Here is a 17895-nt window from a genome sequence, read left to right as displayed (position 1 = left end):
TCAATGGATGTAGAGCCACGTCAGTACAAAGGTGGGAAGGCGTGGGAAGTGTGGGGGTCGCTCACTCTGGGGTCTGCAGAGATTCCGCCCAGACACGGGATTCACCTCTGTACCCCTTCCTTCCTCCAGGGTCCCGTGGGTCCTGCTGGCGGTCCTGGCTTCCCTGGGGCTCCCGGTGCCAAGGTGAGTGCCCTGCTGGTTGAGTCAGGAACCCCTTTCCCCACGTCCTTTGCTGATTGCCCCCTGGACGGTCCCCTTCCCTTCTGAGGAATGTCTCCCACCCCACCGCTGCTCTCCAAGGAAAAGAGCCAGGTGTTTTCGCAGAGTCACCAGCTAGAAGGGAGCGTGAGATGGAAGGATAAGGGGCTAGAGGTACTACAGTTACAGCTTCAGAGAGGGGAAGGCCAAGAAAGGTGGAGAGATGCCTGAGACCTGGGAGGGAGCAGAAGACCAGGGATGGAAGGGAAGAAGGCAAAGCTCATCCAGCTCTGGACCCAGAAGAGAGTTGGAGGGACATGGACAGGGGCAGGGAGCCGGTTCCATGCTTCCCTCTCCCGGCTTCATCAGGATCTTGGCTCTTCCGAGCCCTGAGAATTGAGTCCTTCCGAGGATTAATAGAGGCCAGTGGAAGGCCAGCCAGTGCAGGGAAAGGCCCGGTGGCACAGCAGGGATTCCAGTGCACACGTCCCTGGGAATTCTCCCTGTCACCGGCAGGAGATGAATAAGGAGCCTCCCTGTGGTCACTGGCATCAGGTTGCTTTTAGCTCCTGGGGGTTTCCATGGCAACCAGACAGTGTCTGAGGCCCTGGGAGCCGCTGAAGGAGACCCATTGTGAAGAGGGACAGCGGAAGGTGAGGGGGCCTGACTTTTAGAAAATAATAATTACAAAAGTGAGCAAGAATGTTCTGAGAAGAAACCCGAGGAGGCCCTGCCTCCCCTGCAGGTCAGCAGCCCTCCCCAGGGACTGCCTGCCAGAGCCCAGACCTCACCAGCTGCAGCTTTGAGGAAAAAATGAAAGTAAAAGCAGAAGCCATTTCGGGGGTGGGGACTACCAGAAGCCAGGGAGAACTGGACCGTAGTCAGAGCAGGGAAGAGCAGAGTGGGCGCTGTCCTAGCTCGCATTGTCCTTGGCATTCTGGCTCAATTCTAACGGCCGGCCTGGGGTAGCGAGCGGTGTCCTCACATCAGCCGGTACCAGTGGAGCAGTGCCCTCAGCTGCCATGGCCCAGGGCCTCCGTCCCCTCAGTAACTGAGAAAAATAGGTGGAGCGGGGAGATAGAGGTACCTGCCAGTCTCAGCCCTGCCTCCATCATCCCACCACACTGGGGTGGCGGGACCCCCGGCACAGGCTTTCCCGTGGGTGCTGATGGGACCCCCACGGCGCCCATTGCTGTAGCGTGTAACCGTGCATTTGCTTCTGGTGGTTCACAGATTCCAGGGGAGATGGAGAAGGAGGCAGGGGGAGGAAGTCACCAGGCCAGCGAGCTCGGTCAGGTGGCCCCGCGTGCTCGCGTGCAGGGTGGATGCACATGGCTGGCTCAGCTTTTGGTGCAGGCCTACAGCTGGCCCTAAACTGTTGCTGGTCCTTGAGAGGTCCGCGGCCTCTGTCTTCTCATCCCATCCCTCCGTCTCTCCCAGGGTGAAGCTGGTCCCACCGGTGCTCGTGGTCCTGAAGGCGCTCAAGGTCCTCGCGGTGAACCTGGCACTCCTGGGTCCCCCGGGCCGGCTGGTGCCTCTGTAAGTGCAGCCTCTCTTTGGCCTGAAGGGCCTGGGGTCTGTGGCCCTGACACTTGACTCTGCTTTGCTGTGAGGGAAACTTTCACTCTGACCTGATGCTTGTCCCCCACCCCCACCTCCCATCCGGTCCTTGCAGCATCAGCAGGACAGTGCCTGGAAAGGGCAGCTGCTGGCCCAGCCCCGGGACCTGCGGCCTTGGAGGGTTGGGAAGGCTGGGGTTATGCTTTGCTGCTTATTTTATGGTGACCATGTCCCCTTTTCAGGGCAACCCTGGAACAGATGGAATTCCTGGAGCCAAAGGATCTGCTGTGAGTGTTGCCTTTGGACTTGGCTCCTTCAGGTGGGGTTGGTCCCCCTCACATCCTCTCCTGATGCCTCTCTCTTCTGCTCACACTGACAGGGTGCTCCTGGCATTGCTGGTGCTCCCGGCTTCCCTGGGCCCCGGGGTCCTCCTGGCCCTCAAGGTGCAACTGGTCCTTTGGGCCCGAAAGGTCAGACGGTAAGAGCCTGGAGTGAACCCCAAGTCCCACTGACACCCTGCAGTCAAGCCCCACCCTCCCTCCTTCCCGCACACGCCCTGGTGTCCTTGGGTGGGCACCTTAAAGGGTTTCTGGAGGTGGGGGCAGGGTCTGCGGGGAGAACCCAGGGTGAACCTGCCTCTCTCTCTGTCAAGGGTGAGCCTGGTATTGCTGGCTTCAAAGGCGAACAAGGCCCCAAGGGAGAAACTGTGAGTATCTGCCCATCAGTCCTTGTCTTTCCACACTGCTGCTCTCGGGGTGGGGGTGGGGGACCCAGGGCCATCCCCCACCCCCTGCCCACCACCTCTGTAGCCCCGCCCCGCACCTGGGACCTCTCAGGCTGTGCCCAGAGGAGGGCATGTAACAGAGTTGCTGCTGCAGCTCTTGTCTTTGACTTGGCCACTGTGAACAGTTTGAACGTTACACCCTCTGTCTCCCCTGGGCCACTTCTGCTCTTCCACGATGATCCTTTATGGCCTCCCTTCCCGAGTGCCCCAGCCCCGAGACAATGATCAAGGCCACTTTCTGCACAGGGCCAGGTGAGGGCTCACCCTGTTTCTCCTTTGTGTTGGTTTTCAGGGCCCTGCCGGCCCCCAGGGAGCCCCTGGTCCTGCTGGTGAAGAAGGCAAAAGAGGTGCCCGCGGAGAGCCTGGTGGTGCTGGGCCCATCGGCCCCCCTGGAGAAAGAGTAAGTGGGCCAGGAGTCCCCACTTTCACTGGGGTGTGACCCCGAGAGGGAAGTCAAGTCCTTGTGGCTCCGTGTTCTCGCCGAGTCCTGTGACCTTCTGAATACCATGCCCCTCTTTCCTCTCCCCACCGCCATCGCAACAGGGCTCCTTTCTCCTTTTTTGTGTCTCCCACCCCAGGATGACATGAAACAGTTTGAGCTCCTTCCCAGACAGGCGGAGATAGGCCCAAGAAATTAATCTTGCAGAATCTTGCAAGCTGTAGCTACCGCTCCATAGAAACTGCTTGGAGGGATGGATCCCGGAGCCGGGCTAGTTTCTCTGCAGCCACGTGGTTCAGGGCCCATCCAACTCACTGCTCTTCCTCTCCACTTCTTCCTAGGGTGCTCCTGGCAACCGTGGTTTCCCTGGTCAAGATGGTCTGGCCGGTCCCAAGGTGGGTCAGGGAAGAAGGGCTGGGTCCCTTCCTGCATCCCTCGTCTAATGGCCTCCCGCTGACTCCCTGCCTCCTCTTGTTCTTGTGCAGGGAGCCCCTGGCGAGCGAGGGCCCAGCGGCCTCGCTGGCCCCAAGGGAGCCAACGGTGACCCTGGCCGTCCCGGAGAGCCTGGCCTTCCTGGAGCTCGGGTAAGTATGGAGCTGCTTTTGCCCTCGGCCCTTCCCCACGTGTTCCCTTCAACCCGGTGCTGCCCGGATGGGGAGGTCCCGGGACCTGCTCTGACCGCCACCTTCCTCTCTCTCCTGAACAAAGGGTCTCACTGGCCGTCCTGGTGATGCTGGTCCTCAAGGCAAACTTGGTCCTTCTGTAAGTCCATCGTCGGGTGGGCTGGGAGGGGTGGGGGTATCCCCGGGGAAGCAGGTGGGAAGAGAGGCAGGAGTTTGGGTGGGCACAGCCTGTGGATTTTGATAAACAGGGAGGGGGCAGACGGTAGGTAGGTACTGGGGTCGGGTGTGGCCTGTGCAGTGTCTGTGAGCTCTGGAAATGTCATCCCCTTGTGCACTTGGGCCACTCCTTGGGGGAGGACAAAGCCTGGTATGCACTTTCAGAAGCAAAACTTCTAAGCTAAACAGTGCCTGGTCACCGAGGGAGCCCACTGTGTGGTGTGGGCTGCTGGTCGCAACCTCGGTCAATCCCATTGGCTGGTGCCTGGTCCTGTGCCTGCTGCACAGTAGGCACTTAGTAGTATTGGGTGGAGGAATGTGGTCAGAGCGTCTGTTCTGAGAACGGTGCCCTCTCTTCCAGGGAGCCCCCGGTGAAGACGGTCGCCCCGGGCCTCCCGGGCCGCAGGGGGCTCGTGGGCAGCCTGGTGTCATGGGTTTCCCTGGCCCCAAAGGTGCCAACGTAAGTAACAGTCTGCCCTTCCATTTCCTTCCATGTGGTGCTCCCTCCCTCCCTGCGGAGAGGGCTGGCTCCTGAATAGAGTTAACCCAAGGGCAGGGCTGAGCAGGGTCCCTGGTGCCTCAGCCAGCTGGGGCCCTCATGTCCTGTAGGAGTGCATGCCCCCGGGGACACCCAGGGCTCCTAAGCCCCGAGACCATGACATTGCTCCATGGGCAGTGCTCTCAGTTCATGCCTCTGGGTGTAAGAGAAGGGGCTTGATTCTCGGCTCTAGCCTTTGCTGTCCATCGGGCCCCAAGCCCCAGGCTCCGCAGCCTGCTCTCCACTCCACTCCCACCCAAGCCCTCCACCTCACAGTCCTGCGTTTTCTCCTCCAGGGCGAGCCTGGCAAAGCTGGTGAGAAAGGACTGCCTGGTGCTCCTGGTCTGAGAGTGAGTACCTGCCCCCGTGCCCTGCCGTGGTGTTGGCTGAACACCCATGAGGGAGAGGCATCCCTGCAGCATGTTCCTGGGACCCCTCATTAGCAGGGGCGCTTCCTGCAGCCGAGCCCATCTGCTCTGGGCCCTTTGGGAGTCCCCACAGGGGGACTTCTGGTTGCTGTCAGTCAGCAGCCCAGGGAGACAGACTGAGGCAACAGGAGGGGCCAGGGAAGGAAGGGGAGAGAAGGGGTGGACACGGAGTTCCGGGTGTGGGATGGTGGAGGGTGGAAACTCTGGGCCACAGTGCACCGGTCCAGGGCTGGGGTCTGCGGAACTGAAGGAATGTCATCACATCCCCCTTCTCTCTCCTCTAGGGACTTCCTGGCAAAGATGGTGAGACAGGTGCTGCAGGCCCCCCTGGACCCGCAGTAAGTACCTGCCCAGCTACTCAGGTGGCCCTGTGGACAGGGCTTGGTGGGATGGAGGCGGAGAGGCGGGGAACCTCAGGCCACTCAGCAATGGTACTGACAGATGTGGGTCTGGGCTGATCCAGGACACTAGACTAACCCTGGGCCGAGGTGGGGTATCCCACCGAGGAGGCCTTGTGGACCCCACCCTGGCTGTCCTTGAGAACGGCGAGGCCTACAGGCAGCCCCCTGGCCTGCACTGAGCAGGAAGGAGTCTGTCTTGCCCTCCCATGGCCGCCCAGGGCGCTAGCTGAGCTCTCAGGACTCTGGAGCGCTGGCTCAGCTCATCGCTGTTTCCTCTGCAGGGACCTTCAGGTGAACGAGGCGAGCAGGGTGCTCCCGGACCATCTGGCTTCCAGGTAGGCCGCTGAACCAGGCTTTCTCTGCAGTCCCCTTCCACTCCAGAGCTCAGGGGGCAGCAGCAGGCTGAGGGGACCAGGACAATGAGGGTTCCCGCACGCCTTGTCCCGCCCCGTGCAGGGCCTCCCTGAAGGGTGGGGGCAGCAAGCTCGCCCCTTTGCTAATGCTCGTCACTTTGGCTTCTAGGGGCTTCCTGGCCCTCCCGGTCCCCCAGGTGAAGGTGGAAAACCAGGTGACCAGGTGAGTATGGGGCTCTTTGAATCTGCAACCTGTTCACATGGGCAGATCTCTTCTGATGCCCAGGAGACAAGGGCACGCGGGCACGAGGAGCCCCTGAGGCCCGGGATATCTGGGACCACATCCCAGCTCTGGGATGACAGTCTGAGCTCAGGGGTGGATGCTCAGCCAGGGCTCGGACATAAAAGTTTCCGGTCTTTCAATCACCCTTCTTGTTCTGCAGGGCGTTCCCGGCGAAGCTGGAGCCCCCGGCCTCGTGGGTCCCAGAGTGAGTGTCCTGCTGACCTCTCCTGATGGCATCCTTGGGCCTGCCTCTCCCTGTGCAGCCTGCGAGGCCTCCCAGCAGTACAGCTGCCTGCAGTCCTGGGCTCCCCCTCCGCTCCCCACTTCCCTGCTTCTCCTGGGCCTCCACCCCATCTCTTTTGCCTAATTGCTCCTTGGTGTCTCTGCCGCAGGGTGAACGAGGTTTCCCAGGTGAACGTGGCTCTCCTGGTGCCCAGGGCCTCCAGGGTCCCCGTGGCCTCCCCGGCACTCCCGGCACCGATGGTCCCAAAGTAAGTGAGGCTGGTCCTGCCGGCAGGGCCCTCTGGGCTGGCCTGGGAGGCCTGCTGAGGGTGGAAGAGGAAGGGAGAGAGGGAGGCGTGGGAGATGAAGGAGAAAGGAGGTCTGGGCAGAGGAGGAAGAGGGGGGAAAGGGGCATCTGGGCACTGGGATCCTGGGGGAGGGGCTGCCCACCACACACTCCTTCTCTCCCCCTCCCCCTAGGGTGCATCTGGCCCAGCTGGCCCCCCTGGGGCTCAGGGCCCTCCAGGTCTGCAGGGCATGCCCGGTGAAAGGGGAGCAGCTGGTATTTCTGGGCCCAAGGGAGACAGGGTAAGTACCAGGCAGCCGTGCCTCCCCCAGATCCATGCTCCGTGGCCCCCACACTCACTCCCTGACCCACAGCACCCAGGGGTGAGGTTCCCAGCTACCTGTCTTGAGGGACTTGGAGACCCCCCTCCAAAGTCTCTGTGTGCCTTTTAGTGACATCCTCCCCCCACCTCTCCCTCCATCTCACTCCTGTTACTCCTTGTCACTCACCCTTAGGCCCCAGCAAACCCTCTCGGCCAGAGTCCGAGCTCTCCCTGGAGCCCCATCCAGGGTGACACTGAGCTGGCAAAGGGCTTCTTGGAGTGACCCTGGCCCCTGAGATGGCCCGTTTTCTCTATCCCACAGGGTGATGTTGGTGAGAAAGGCCCAGAGGGAGCCCCTGGGAAGGACGGTGGACGAGTAAGTGAATGCTGGGGGCTGGGTGGGGCCAGATGCAGGGGGCCCTATAGGTTCCCAGCCCTGCACTCGGGGAGGAGGGGCCATGTATGTGTGCAGTCCCTCGTCCTATCTCAGCTGCCTGGGCTGGGCAACCACCGGGACTTCCTGTCAAAACTGGGAGCCACAGGGTGAGAGGGAGTTCTGGGGCCATCGGGTGTGGGGTCCCAGAGTCCCTGTTGGGCTCCACATCCCAGACCAACTCTCCCTGCCTTCCTCACCTCTGCCCTTTCTCTCCCCAGGGTCTGACAGGTCCCATTGGCCCTCCTGGCCCGGCGGGTGCCAACGGTGAGAAGGTGAGTCCTGGCTCCCTTCCCCCATCGAGCCTTCTCATATCCTGCCAAGGACTGTTATTGCTTCTCCTCACCCATCAGTTGCCACCCTGCTGCCCACCAGGGGCTGGGAGGAGTAAGGGATGTGGGTCTTAGAAGCAAAGTCAACGGCTGTGTGCCCTGTGGAGTGGAGAGGGACTGGGGGGGGGGGGGGGGGGGGGATGCACTCAGTGAGGGCCCTGAACACGCACAGGTGTGGTGGCTGAAGCAACAGGAGAAAGACTGTGGGGAGGGGAGCCCAGAGCCCCTGTCCATCCTCAGGACTTCCCAGGTGCACGTTGCTCTCAAAGGGCCCCCCGCTGACCCCTCCCCCTTCCACCCTCAGGGAGAAGTTGGCCCTCCTGGTCCTGCGGGAACGGCTGGTGCTCGAGGTGCCCCGGTGAGTACCTGCCCCCTGAGCCTGTCTCTGTCCCCAGGCCCCTGGGAGCAAGAGAGCCAGCTCTGCCTCAGCCTGGCCCTGCCCCTCCCTGCCCCTCCCTGCCCTGGGGTCGGGGGGCGGGAGGAGAGATGAGGAATGAAGAGGAGGCCGGTCACCTGCATGGTGTGGTCAGGGTGGAGCGCTCTGAGGCGCTCGGGCCTCTGACGGAGAGGCTCTCGGGCCTGGGTCCCTTTATTCAGGACGGAGCCTCCTGAAGCGACTCTCAGAGGCCTTCCCTCTGGGGGTGCAGTGCAGGAGGCTGGGTCGGGCCCAAAGGGGCTCTGGGCTGGCGGAGGGAACAGAGCAGGCAGTGGGCCTTACCCCTCCTCGGCCCCCTTCTCTCTCAGGGTGAACGTGGGGAGACCGGACCTCCCGGACCCGCTGGATTCGCTGGTCCTCCCGTAAGTGGACCCTTCCGCCAGCCCCTCCACTCAGGCCAGCTCCACATCCGGGACCTGAGGGCACCTCGCAGCCTGTGGGGAGGGAGGGGCAGAGTTTAACAAGAGAGAAATGGTCCTGTCCCTCCTCTCCTGTTCCATCTCCGCACGGATACAACAGTCCTTAGGCCCAACGTTCAGGCCCAGGTGGACAGACCACGCACACATACCCGCTCAGAGTCTCAGGCCCTTTGGGAAGAACCACAAATATTTGGCTTTCCCCTCACCCACTGCTTCCCCCTTCCTGGGACAGGGTGCTGATGGCCAGCCAGGTGCCAAGGGTGAGCAAGGAGAGGCCGGCCAGAAAGGCGACGCTGGTGCCCCCGGGCCGCAGGGCCCCTCTGGAGCTCCTGGGCCTCAGGTGAGATGTGCCGAGTTCGTACTTAGGGATAAAGGCTCAAGTAGATGAATTGGCTTTTATTTTCCTGGGTGTGGGTGTGGGTGTGAGTGTGGGTGTGGGTGTGGGTGTGTGGTGGAGGCTGGGGGATGGACAGAGTGCAGCTCTGTCTCCCTGAGGGTGCAGAGCCCTGAACAGAGCAGCCAGTCTCCTGGGGGTGAGAGGGGTGCCGGGGAGAGGTCACTGGCTCTGTGAATGCCTGATGGGCTGCTCCTCCCTGAGATGTAGGTGGCCGGGGAGGCAGGCCTGCCTGTGACAGCTTCTCTGAGCTGGGAGTTAGTGCCAAGAAAGCTGCATCTTTGAAATCAGCCCTCAGGAGTCCACTGTTGGGGCTCAGACAGGCCCTCCCCCGGGCGAGCAGGCCTCACTGTCTCTCTCCCTCCTTCTCTCCCAGGGTCCTACTGGTGTGACTGGTCCTAAAGGAGCCCGAGGTGCTCAAGGCCCCCCGGTGAGTGAGGCCCCCACTCCCTCCCTGACCCAGGTGTGGGGGGCGGGTGCTGTGGGGGCAGCAGCTTCTCTTACACCCGCACCCCTGGCCTCACAAAGACCTGGCCTCAGGGGCTCCACTGTGGTGTTCTGGGACTCACCCCCTCCTCCCTCCTCAGTCCTGCTCCTGCCCCTGTCTGAGCCCATCCCGAGGGAGGGCGCCCCTCTCTGCTGGGGCGCAGGGATCCTGGGAGACAGCCCTGGGTGCTGAGTGCCCCGCTGCGCCCCCTGCAGGAGCCCGAGGCAGAGAAGCTACAGCTGCCCAACCAGGCCCTTTCCCCTCTGGCTCCGGGGCCCTTTCCACACGGGCCTCTCAGAACCCCCACATTAAATTCTTAGAGCTCCCGAGGGATCGAGGGGTTCAGGGGCTCTCCTCTTTTCACATAGGGAGCCACCGGATTCCCCGGAGCTGCTGGCCGCGTCGGACCCCCAGGCTCCAACGTAAGTGCTCTCCTGGTTGGTTCCTTATTCCGGGCACGTGAGGCGCAGGCAGGGGCTGCACAGTTTTGCCCAGTCCTGACAGGGCCCCAGGGAGCCCAGGCTCACCCCTGTGCCATTTCCTCCCCTGGGAGGAGTAAGGGGAGCAGGGGTGACCCTTTTGTTGGTCGAGGGCAACCTTCCCAGCTGGCTGGGGCTCGAACCCTCAAACCCTGGCCTGGTGGGCAGGATGGGGCTGCATAACCCCCTCTGTCATGGACACGCATGGCTTGTGCGCGCTCTGTGCACCGGCCTGTGCAGGTCACACATCTTGCCCTGAGGGGGGTGCAGTGGAGAGAGGAGCGATCAGGAAAAGCATCCAGCTCACCAGCAACACAGAAGAGCAGGGGGAGCGGGTGCACAGGCTTAGGGGGCAGAGGAACTGGAGTTGCGCCCTTCCTTGAGGAATGGGGGTGAGGTGGGTGGGGAATTCAGGCCGAAGGGAAGGAGGCAGGAGGGACTCCAAGTAGATTAGAAAAAGCCAAGTGGGCAGGGGCTGGAGAAGCCAGGGCTGGCTGCCCAGAACTGTCATGTGGGAGAGAAGATCGGAGAGAGAGACTGGGGTGGGGGGAGGTCAAGCTGCCCTTCCCAGGGGAACTGCTGTCCTTGGGGCCGCGGTGGCTTTGCAGCCCCAACGGGCAAGTGAGTTGAGTCCTCACTTCCTGCATTTGCTCCTTCTAGGGCAACCCTGGACCCCCTGGTCCCCCTGGTCCTTCTGGAAAAGATGGTCCCAAAGGTGCTCGAGGAGACAGTGGCCCCCCCGGCCGAGCCGGTGACCCCGGCCTCCAAGGTCCTGCCGGAGCCCCTGGCGAGAAGGGAGAGCCTGGAGATGACGGTCCCTCTGTAAGTCCCTCCTCAGGCCGGGGCTGGCCCAGGGCCAAGGGAGGAGAGGCTTCCTCGCTCAGAGAATGGGGCAGGGGGAGGGCAGCAGGGCTGTGGGGTGCGGGGAGGGGAGCAGAGCAGGAAGAGTGTGGCTCCCTGCAGAGTGGGCAGCCAGCTGGCTGGGCGGCTGGGCTGCTCTGTGTCCTCAAGTTCTCATCTTTCTCCTTTCCTCTCAGGGTCCCGATGGTCCTCCAGGTCCCCAGGGTCTGGCTGGTCAGAGGGGCATCGTTGGTCTGCCCGGACAGCGTGGTGAGAGAGGATTCCCCGGCCTGCCCGGCCCATCGGTGAGTGCGGGGCGCCCCTTCCTCTGGGTGAGGGGGGCCAGCCTCGGGCTGGACGCTCTTCCCTCAGAGCATTGGGTGTCCCTTCGTCAGCCCTTTCCCCGGGGCAGGGATACTTAGAAGCCACGCTCATCCTCACTGTCATGGTCCCTTCAGGGCGAGCCTGGCAAGCAGGGAGCTCCTGGTGCATCTGGAGACCGAGGTCCCCCTGGCCCTGTGGGCCCCCCTGGGCTGACTGGTCCCGCTGGTGAACCCGGACGAGAGGTGAGTGGTGGGTCCCACCGCGGAGGAGGGTAACAGGATGGGCCGGGCTGAGGCTCAAGCACCGGGTGCCATGGGAAGGTCGTGGTGGAGAGAGGAGACTTAGAACTGGGCGCTCGGGAGGAAGGCGGGAGGAGCTCTGTGGGAAAGCTTTGGCTCCAAAGCCGCAGTTGGACAGAGAGCCAGCCCGGGGCTCTGCGGGGAGCAGAGTGGGAGACGGGGAGACGGGCAGGGGCAGCTCTAACGGCATCGTTTCCCTTTGCCTAGGGAAGCCCTGGCGCCGACGGCCCCCCTGGCAGAGATGGCGCAGCTGGAGTCAAGGTGAGTATCTGGGGTCTCTGTGGGCAGTGGGACCTGGAGGACGGTCCGCTGGGCCTAATAGGTCAGCGGAGGAGTCGGTTGGGTCAGGTTTGTGTCAGCCTGGAAGCACCTTCTTCCCTTGCCTCTTTTGGAACATTCTTCTCTGAGCCTGAGACCTCTCTCCTGACAGGGCGATCGTGGTGAGACGGGCCCCCTGGGTGCTCCTGGAGCCCCTGGGCCCCCTGGCTCTCCGGGCCCCGCTGGCCCAACTGGCAAGCAGGGAGACCGAGGAGAAGCTGTGAGTACCAGGGGAGCCCAGCCCGATGGCGGATGCAGAGGAGGCGGCCCTGTCCCCGCCTGGCTCTGACGCTGCCCCCACCCTCTCCTCACAGGGCGCACAAGGCCCCATGGGCCCCGCAGGACCAGCTGGAGCCCGTGGGATCCCAGTGAGTATTTGAATGTCCTGAACTGAGTCCCGGACGGGGGCAGGCTGGGGGGGGCGGTGCAGCGGGTGCCCTGGGATCCTGGACTCATGGCTCAGGGGAGGCCAGCCGGACCTGACCCAACCTGTGTCTGTCTTGTTCCAGGGCCCTCAAGGCCCCCGAGGTGACAAAGGAGAGACTGGAGAGGCTGGCGAGAGGGGACTGAAGGGACACCGTGGCTTCACTGGTCTGCAGGGTCTCCCCGGCCCTCCTGTGAGTATTGCTGCCTGTGCTTGGCTCCCCAAGGCCTCCCCCTGCTCAGAGCCCACTTGAGTTTCCCGTGCTGCTAAGACGTGGTATCAGCCTGAGGAATGTCCAGGACTTCTCAGGGTTGGAGGGAGGAGCAGGTGGGATGGGAATAGGGTAGGGCCCATATCTATTCCTCCAACTCCATGATGTATGTATTCACGGCCCCCATCCTGGAAGACGGGGCCCTGTCTGTGCTGACCTCTGACCTTTGCCTCTTTCTTCTGCACAGGGTCCTTCTGGAGACCAAGGTGCTTCTGGTCCTGCTGGTCCTTCTGGCCCTAGAGTAAGTGGGATGGAGCGAACCCTTCCTCAGGGTGGGGCCAGGGCGCTGGCCAAGCGGCCAATTGGGAGGGAAGTGTGGCTGCTTCTGGGGAAGCCTTGTGCTCAGAGGCTCACTCTGCAGCGGAGGGAGGACCGGCTCAGTGTGACTGTGGCCAGGAGAGCACCTGAGATCACAGGTAGGATGAACTCCCAGGAGCTCCCAAGAACAGGAATTACAAAGAGGAGCTTAGGAAGGCAGGGGAGCGTGAAACCAGTTTGGGGCCTATGACTGAGAAACGCGGAGATTGGGACAGAGTGGCTAGTGCTCAGGACGGCCGCGTAACCAGCCCCAGCTACTCCCGACCTTCCGTTTGCTGATGACTGTTCTCTCCCTCCTCTCTCCCCTGCCTGCAGGGTCCTCCTGGCCCCGTCGGTCCCTCTGGCAAAGATGGCTCTAATGGAATCCCTGGCCCCATCGGACCTCCTGGTCCCCGTGGACGTTCTGGCGAAACAGGCCCCGCTGTAAGTGCCCTGACTCCTTCCCTGCTGCCTGGGGTGTCCCCAGCATCCCAGAGGCGTGAGCTTTTGGGGGCAGCAGCCTACAGCTAATGGGGATGGCATCCTTTATCCTGGGCTCTCCCTGGAGGTTCCCACCATTAGTGTTGGGACACAGAAGAGGGGGGCTAATGAGGAAATAGGGAAAGTGCTATAGTTTTCCTGGTCCTGGCCTGCTGCACCCTCCCCCCGCCCATGGGACTGAGAAGAAAACACTCTAGTGCCTTTCAGCAGGTGGATGGACACAGGAGGGGCACCTCCCCGCAATTCCAGGCTGATTTCTCCATTTTCTGATGCAGGGTCCTCCTGGGAATCCCGGACCCCCTGGCCCTCCAGGTCCCCCCGGCCCTGGCATTGACATGTCAGCCTTTGCTGGCTTAGGCGGGAGAGAAAAAGGCCCCGACCCCATGCAGTACATGCGGGCCGATCAGGCAGCCGGCAATCTGAGGCAGCATGACGTGGAGGTGGATGCCACGCTCAAGTCCCTCAACAACCAGATTGAGAGCATCCGCAGCCCCGAGGGCTCCCGCAAGAACCCCGCTCGCACCTGCCGGGACCTGAAACTCTGCCACCCAGAATGGAAGAGCGGTGAGCCTGGAGGGCAGGCCCTGGCCCCAGGGAGGAGGGCAGCCATTGGGCTTGGCCCCTTCGGAGCCAGGGAGGAGGCACCTCTTAGTGCAGGGCAGAGGTGGGCCTGGAATGTTCTGGCAGACAGCTGCTCTCCCATTTCACAGCAGAGAAACTGAAGCCCTGGCTCCTGTCCTGCCATGGCTGCATGGTAGAGTTCCATCCTCCAGGCAGACACTGCACCTGCCCCGCTGCTCACGGCCCCATTTAGCACTGACTTTCCCATTCAGCCCCCTTCCCTTGATCCCTCTGTCCCCCCTGCCTTGGGCCACGTGTGGCCCTCACACCCTGCTCCTCTCCCCCTGGTATACCTTCTGTCTTTGAGCCTCTTGGGAGGGTGTGTCTGTGCCTGTCTGAGCCCTGAAGGGGCGTTGCCTCCTCCCCCTGCAGGAGACTACTGGATCGACCCCAACCAGGGCTGCACCTTGGACGCCATGAAGGTTTTCTGCAACATGGAGACTGGCGAGACCTGCGTCTACCCCAACCCAGCGAACGTTCCCAAGAAGAACTGGTGGAGCAGCAAGAGCAAAGACAAGAAACATATCTGGTTTGGAGAAACCATCAACGGTGGCTTCCACGTGAGTGCCTGGTTGCTCTTGGCCAGAGAGTTCTTCTCTCTCCCTGGAAGTTTTTAGCACCTTGCGCACATTCTCACCAGTTTTCTTTGGGGCCGCAAGGAAGGAAAGAGGAGGAATAGCATTTTCTCCCATTTAGAGGTGGAGGAAGAGGTTTTTGGAGGCTTGCTCTACACCCTGGAAGCAAAACCATCCTCCCTTGACCTGCTCCCCTAACCCCCTTCAGCTCCTCTGAACCCTGGAGCCCCTGGTCCCATTGAAGGCCACACCCAGGCCTCACACCATTGCTCTCTGCCCTAACAGTTCAGCTACGGGGATGACAACCTGGCTCCCAACACTGCCAACGTCCAGATGACCTTCCTGCGCCTGCTGTCCACTGAAGGCTCCCAGAACATCACTTACCACTGCAAGAACAGCATCGCCTACCTGGACGAAGCAGCTGGCAACCTCAAGAAGGCCCTGCTCATCCAGGGTTCCAATGATGTGGAGATCCGGGCTGAGGGCAACAGCAGGTTCACGTATACGGTGCTGAAGGATGGCTGCACGGTGAGTCGGCTGCTGGAGCTGCTAGAGACATGAACTGCCCAGGGCCCAGGGTTCAGGCTGAGTGGGCGGAGGGTTGGCCCCCAGCAGGTGTCGTGGTGCTAAAGTGAGGGACTCATCAGAGGTGTGTGCCATGTAGAGAAGACATGCAGAGTGACAGGTGGGGGAGAGGTGTATGCTGTTCTCCTTGGCTCAAGGGAAATAAGACCTTACCCAGTGTGTCCAAAGACTCTTGTAGGAGGATTCCTGTAATGTTCATGGGCTGACTATGAGATGGAATGACAAGGGGGTCACAGGCGAGGAGCTCACTGCGGGGAGTGGGAAGGAGGAGAAGGGAGGCCCTGCTGGGAAGGGCAGGAGTGAGGTGGAGAGGGTTCTGGCCAGCCAAGAAGAGGTCTAAGGAGCACCAAGTGTGTTTTTCACTTTGTGTTCTGCGATGCTCAGTGTTGGGGTCCTGGGCAGCTGGCATTGGATTTCAAGGTATCACTGAATAGTGTCTCCTCTCTTTCTTCTCCAGAAACACACCGGTAAGTGGGGCAAGACTATGATCGAGTACCGGTCACAGAAGACCTCGCGCCTCCCCATCATTGACATTGCACCCATGGACATAGGAGGGCCCGAGCAGGAATTTGGTGTGGACATAGGGCCTGTCTGCTTCTTGTAAAAACCCGAACCCAGAAACAACACAATCCATTGCAAACCCAAAGGACCCAAGTACTTTCCAACCCCAGTCACTCTAGGACTCTGCACTGAATGGCCGACCTGACCTGATGTCCATTCATCCCACCCTTTCACAGTTTGGATTTTCTCCCCTCTCTTTCTAAGAGACCTGAACTGGGCAGACTGCAAAATAAAATCTCGGTGTTCTATTTATTTATTGTCTTCCTGTAAGACCTTTGGGTCAAAGCAGAGGCAGGAAACTAACTGGTGAGAGTCAAACGCCCCCTGAGTGACTGCCCCCCAGCCCAGGCAAGAAGACCCACTTCGGGTGCCGGGCACAGGAACTGTGTGTCCTACACAATGGTGCTATTCTGTGTCAAACACCTCTGTATTTTTTAAAACATCGATTGATATTAAAAACAAAAAAAATTATTGGAAAGTATGTATGGACTCGAGCTTTGTTCTTTATTTCCCATTAGTCTTTGTTCTCCAGGCGTGACCAGATGGCCATCCGAAGGCTTTCTTTTGTTGACTTTTCAACCAAAGGGCGGGCACTGAGGCCACACTGCCTGGTTTAGTGACCTCACATGAACACAGACTTGCCTCTTTTTGTCAACCTTGGCACTGTGTGAAACCCAGGGGTCAACTGGGGCTAGAGACCAAGATTTGGGAAGGGAGGGACAAAGGAGGGATGACAGTAAACATGGCACAGGACTCTGGGTAGATTAGTGCAAGAGAAATGATATGCTCCGAGCTCAGAGGATGGGACAATGTGTGGGCTACATCTTGCTGGGCGGGCGAGGTTGAAGATGCTCCTGAGGGAGGAGGGGGTGTGGAGAGTGGGGAAGGAGAGGGGAGGGAATCTTTGGGAGGCCCATGCTAAGGACACACAATCAGGCAATCTTGGTGACCTACTTATTTATGTCTTTTTCTAAGACTTTTAGATCAAGGAGAGGTGGGAGTGTTGAACACTTAACCCACCCCTATTCCTCTTTCCTGCCCCTGTACCTCTGTCCCCCCATTCTATACTTCCTGGACCTACATTTAAAGCTTCTCTGCACTTCCTCCCAACAGCGGGCTTATGAACAGCCAGCCTCTCATCTCTCCTTACCATCAGGAGTCCCTTGCTTTCCAAGGACTTGTGTATGTGGCAAAAATGAGGAAGCTGACACCTTCTCCACTAGAGAGGGCTAGTTCATAATTTAGAATAAACAACCCTTCCATCTATCAAGATAGCTAATGGGAGCCAAGGGGAGAGCAGTGAGGTGTACAGATGCTTATTAAAGTATTTCCTGAGACAATAGGTGGAAATGAAGAGTTGAGTTTGGTTTGAACCTGTCAACCACACTCCAAGAGCCCATTCTGCTTCCTAGCTCACTTTGCTTCCCACAGTGGCATCAGAGCTACTTATTCCTTTAAAAAAATAATAGTTTATTGATTTTTAGAGGGAGAGAAACACCGAAGTGAGAGCAAAACATCAATTGGCTGCCTCCTGCATGCCCCCTACAGGGGATCAAGCCTGCAACCTGGGCATGTGCCCTGACAGGGAATGGAACAGGCAACCTTTTGGTGCATGGGCAACGCCCGGTCAACTGAGTCACACTGGCCAGGGCAGTGTTACTTATTTTTACTAAAGCAGCTCAGACCTTGATAAGTGAAGTCCCATTTGCACCAGGATATAAAGGTGATCCCTCGCAGCCCACACACTTCCTGGGTACCTGGTTAAACCTAGAAATTGTAGTAACTGTTGCATGGTAATTGGGGAGTGAACCCGAGGTAGAGCTTAAGGGAAGAGAAGCAGAGGAACAGAGAACCTTGCCTGTGTGTGGTCAAATTGAAATGCACCACCCTGGCTGGCAGTGAATGTGCTACTTACTGCTGCTTCCTTGTCCCAACCTGGCCCAGAGGGGTGAGAGTAACCGGGTTCATACTAATTCCTGTGATCCCGAATGCCCCAGGAAAGGCAGAAGGTCTCTCCAGTTAGAATAACTTCTCATAGAAAATCCTGACCCCCAGCAGGCTTGAGCAGACAGACCTGGCTTACTAATTGTGAGGCCTCAGTCAGGTTATTTTTCCTCTCGAGCGTCCTCAGCTCTTCTGAAGTGTCTGAAGGCTTTTAACGGGGAGTCAGGAGTCTGCTCCAGCCAAGACTTACTCAAGTTCCTTAGATCCAGGGTAAATTACAGAACAACTTCTGAAATAGTTCCCCTTCTAAACAAGTGAAGGAACACAGAATTTTAAAAGGGTGCTCTCAAGAATCTTACTGAAGAATCTTATAAAGGCAAAGAATAAGGACTATTTTGAGCAGAGGAAATATTTGGGAACCCCTAGGATTCAGGGAGAGCATTTACAAATAGGCTGGTTCTTTCAGTAATGTTTCACACTTGGGGCTAGAATTCCTAGACAGTTGACCCGGAGATTGAGGGGACCCTACTTTGGGGTAACTAGAGTTAAGGAAGAGATGGGGCCTGGTGAGTATAAAAGGCTTGTGATGGTGCTCGCTTTCTCAGCACATACACTAAAAAATTGGAAGGATAGAGATTAGCATGGCCCCTGCACAAGAATGACATGCAAATTCGTGAAGCGTTCAATATTTTTGGACACAGA

At 59.7% G+C, this 17895-nt stretch overlaps 1 protein-coding gene and 1 non-coding gene across 2 annotated transcripts in view; both read left to right on the top strand.

Annotated features, from left to right (window-relative positions):
- Positions 1-15730, top strand: part of COL2A1 (collagen type II alpha 1 chain) — a 30351-nt gene extending 14621 nt beyond the window's left edge. Inside the window, exons 18-54 of the mRNA XM_006091480.3 lie at positions 130-183; positions 1639-1737; positions 2001-2045; positions 2138-2236; positions 2411-2464; positions 2835-2942; positions 3323-3376; positions 3467-3565; positions 3690-3743; positions 4182-4280; positions 4655-4708; positions 5071-5124; positions 5469-5522; positions 5710-5763; positions 5984-6028; positions 6216-6314; positions 6526-6633; positions 6976-7029; positions 7308-7361; positions 7723-7776; positions 8163-8216; positions 8506-8613; positions 9044-9097; positions 9523-9576; positions 10294-10455; positions 10671-10778; positions 10932-11039; positions 11304-11357; positions 11527-11634; positions 11729-11782; positions 11924-12031; positions 12297-12350; positions 12743-12850; positions 13183-13471; positions 13901-14088; positions 14389-14631; positions 15146-15730. Of these exons, the coding sequence (XP_006091542.1) occupies positions 130-183; positions 1639-1737; positions 2001-2045; positions 2138-2236; positions 2411-2464; positions 2835-2942; positions 3323-3376; positions 3467-3565; positions 3690-3743; positions 4182-4280; positions 4655-4708; positions 5071-5124; positions 5469-5522; positions 5710-5763; positions 5984-6028; positions 6216-6314; positions 6526-6633; positions 6976-7029; positions 7308-7361; positions 7723-7776; positions 8163-8216; positions 8506-8613; positions 9044-9097; positions 9523-9576; positions 10294-10455; positions 10671-10778; positions 10932-11039; positions 11304-11357; positions 11527-11634; positions 11729-11782; positions 11924-12031; positions 12297-12350; positions 12743-12850; positions 13183-13471; positions 13901-14088; positions 14389-14631; positions 15146-15292 (3396 nt within the window). The 3' untranslated portion in view covers positions 15293-15730. The remainder of the gene's footprint in view (positions 1-129; positions 184-1638; positions 1738-2000; positions 2046-2137; positions 2237-2410; positions 2465-2834; positions 2943-3322; positions 3377-3466; positions 3566-3689; positions 3744-4181; positions 4281-4654; positions 4709-5070; positions 5125-5468; positions 5523-5709; positions 5764-5983; positions 6029-6215; positions 6315-6525; positions 6634-6975; positions 7030-7307; positions 7362-7722; positions 7777-8162; positions 8217-8505; positions 8614-9043; positions 9098-9522; positions 9577-10293; positions 10456-10670; positions 10779-10931; positions 11040-11303; positions 11358-11526; positions 11635-11728; positions 11783-11923; positions 12032-12296; positions 12351-12742; positions 12851-13182; positions 13472-13900; positions 14089-14388; positions 14632-15145) is intronic.
- Positions 15731-17782: 2052 nt separating this feature from the next.
- Positions 17783-17886, top strand: LOC111826631. Its single transcript, XR_002829986.1, has one exon. It is a non-coding gene; the product is annotated as a U6 spliceosomal RNA (small nuclear RNA).
- Positions 17887-17895: the final 9 nt, after the last annotated feature.

The sequence above is a fragment of the Myotis lucifugus genome, unplaced genomic scaffold (genome assembly GCF_000147115.1).
Source record: "Myotis lucifugus unplaced genomic scaffold, Myoluc2.0 scaffold_91, whole genome shotgun sequence".
NCBI lineage: Eukaryota > Metazoa > Chordata > Mammalia > Chiroptera > Vespertilionidae > Myotis > Myotis lucifugus.
This window is presented reverse-complemented; position numbering and strand designations above follow the sequence as displayed.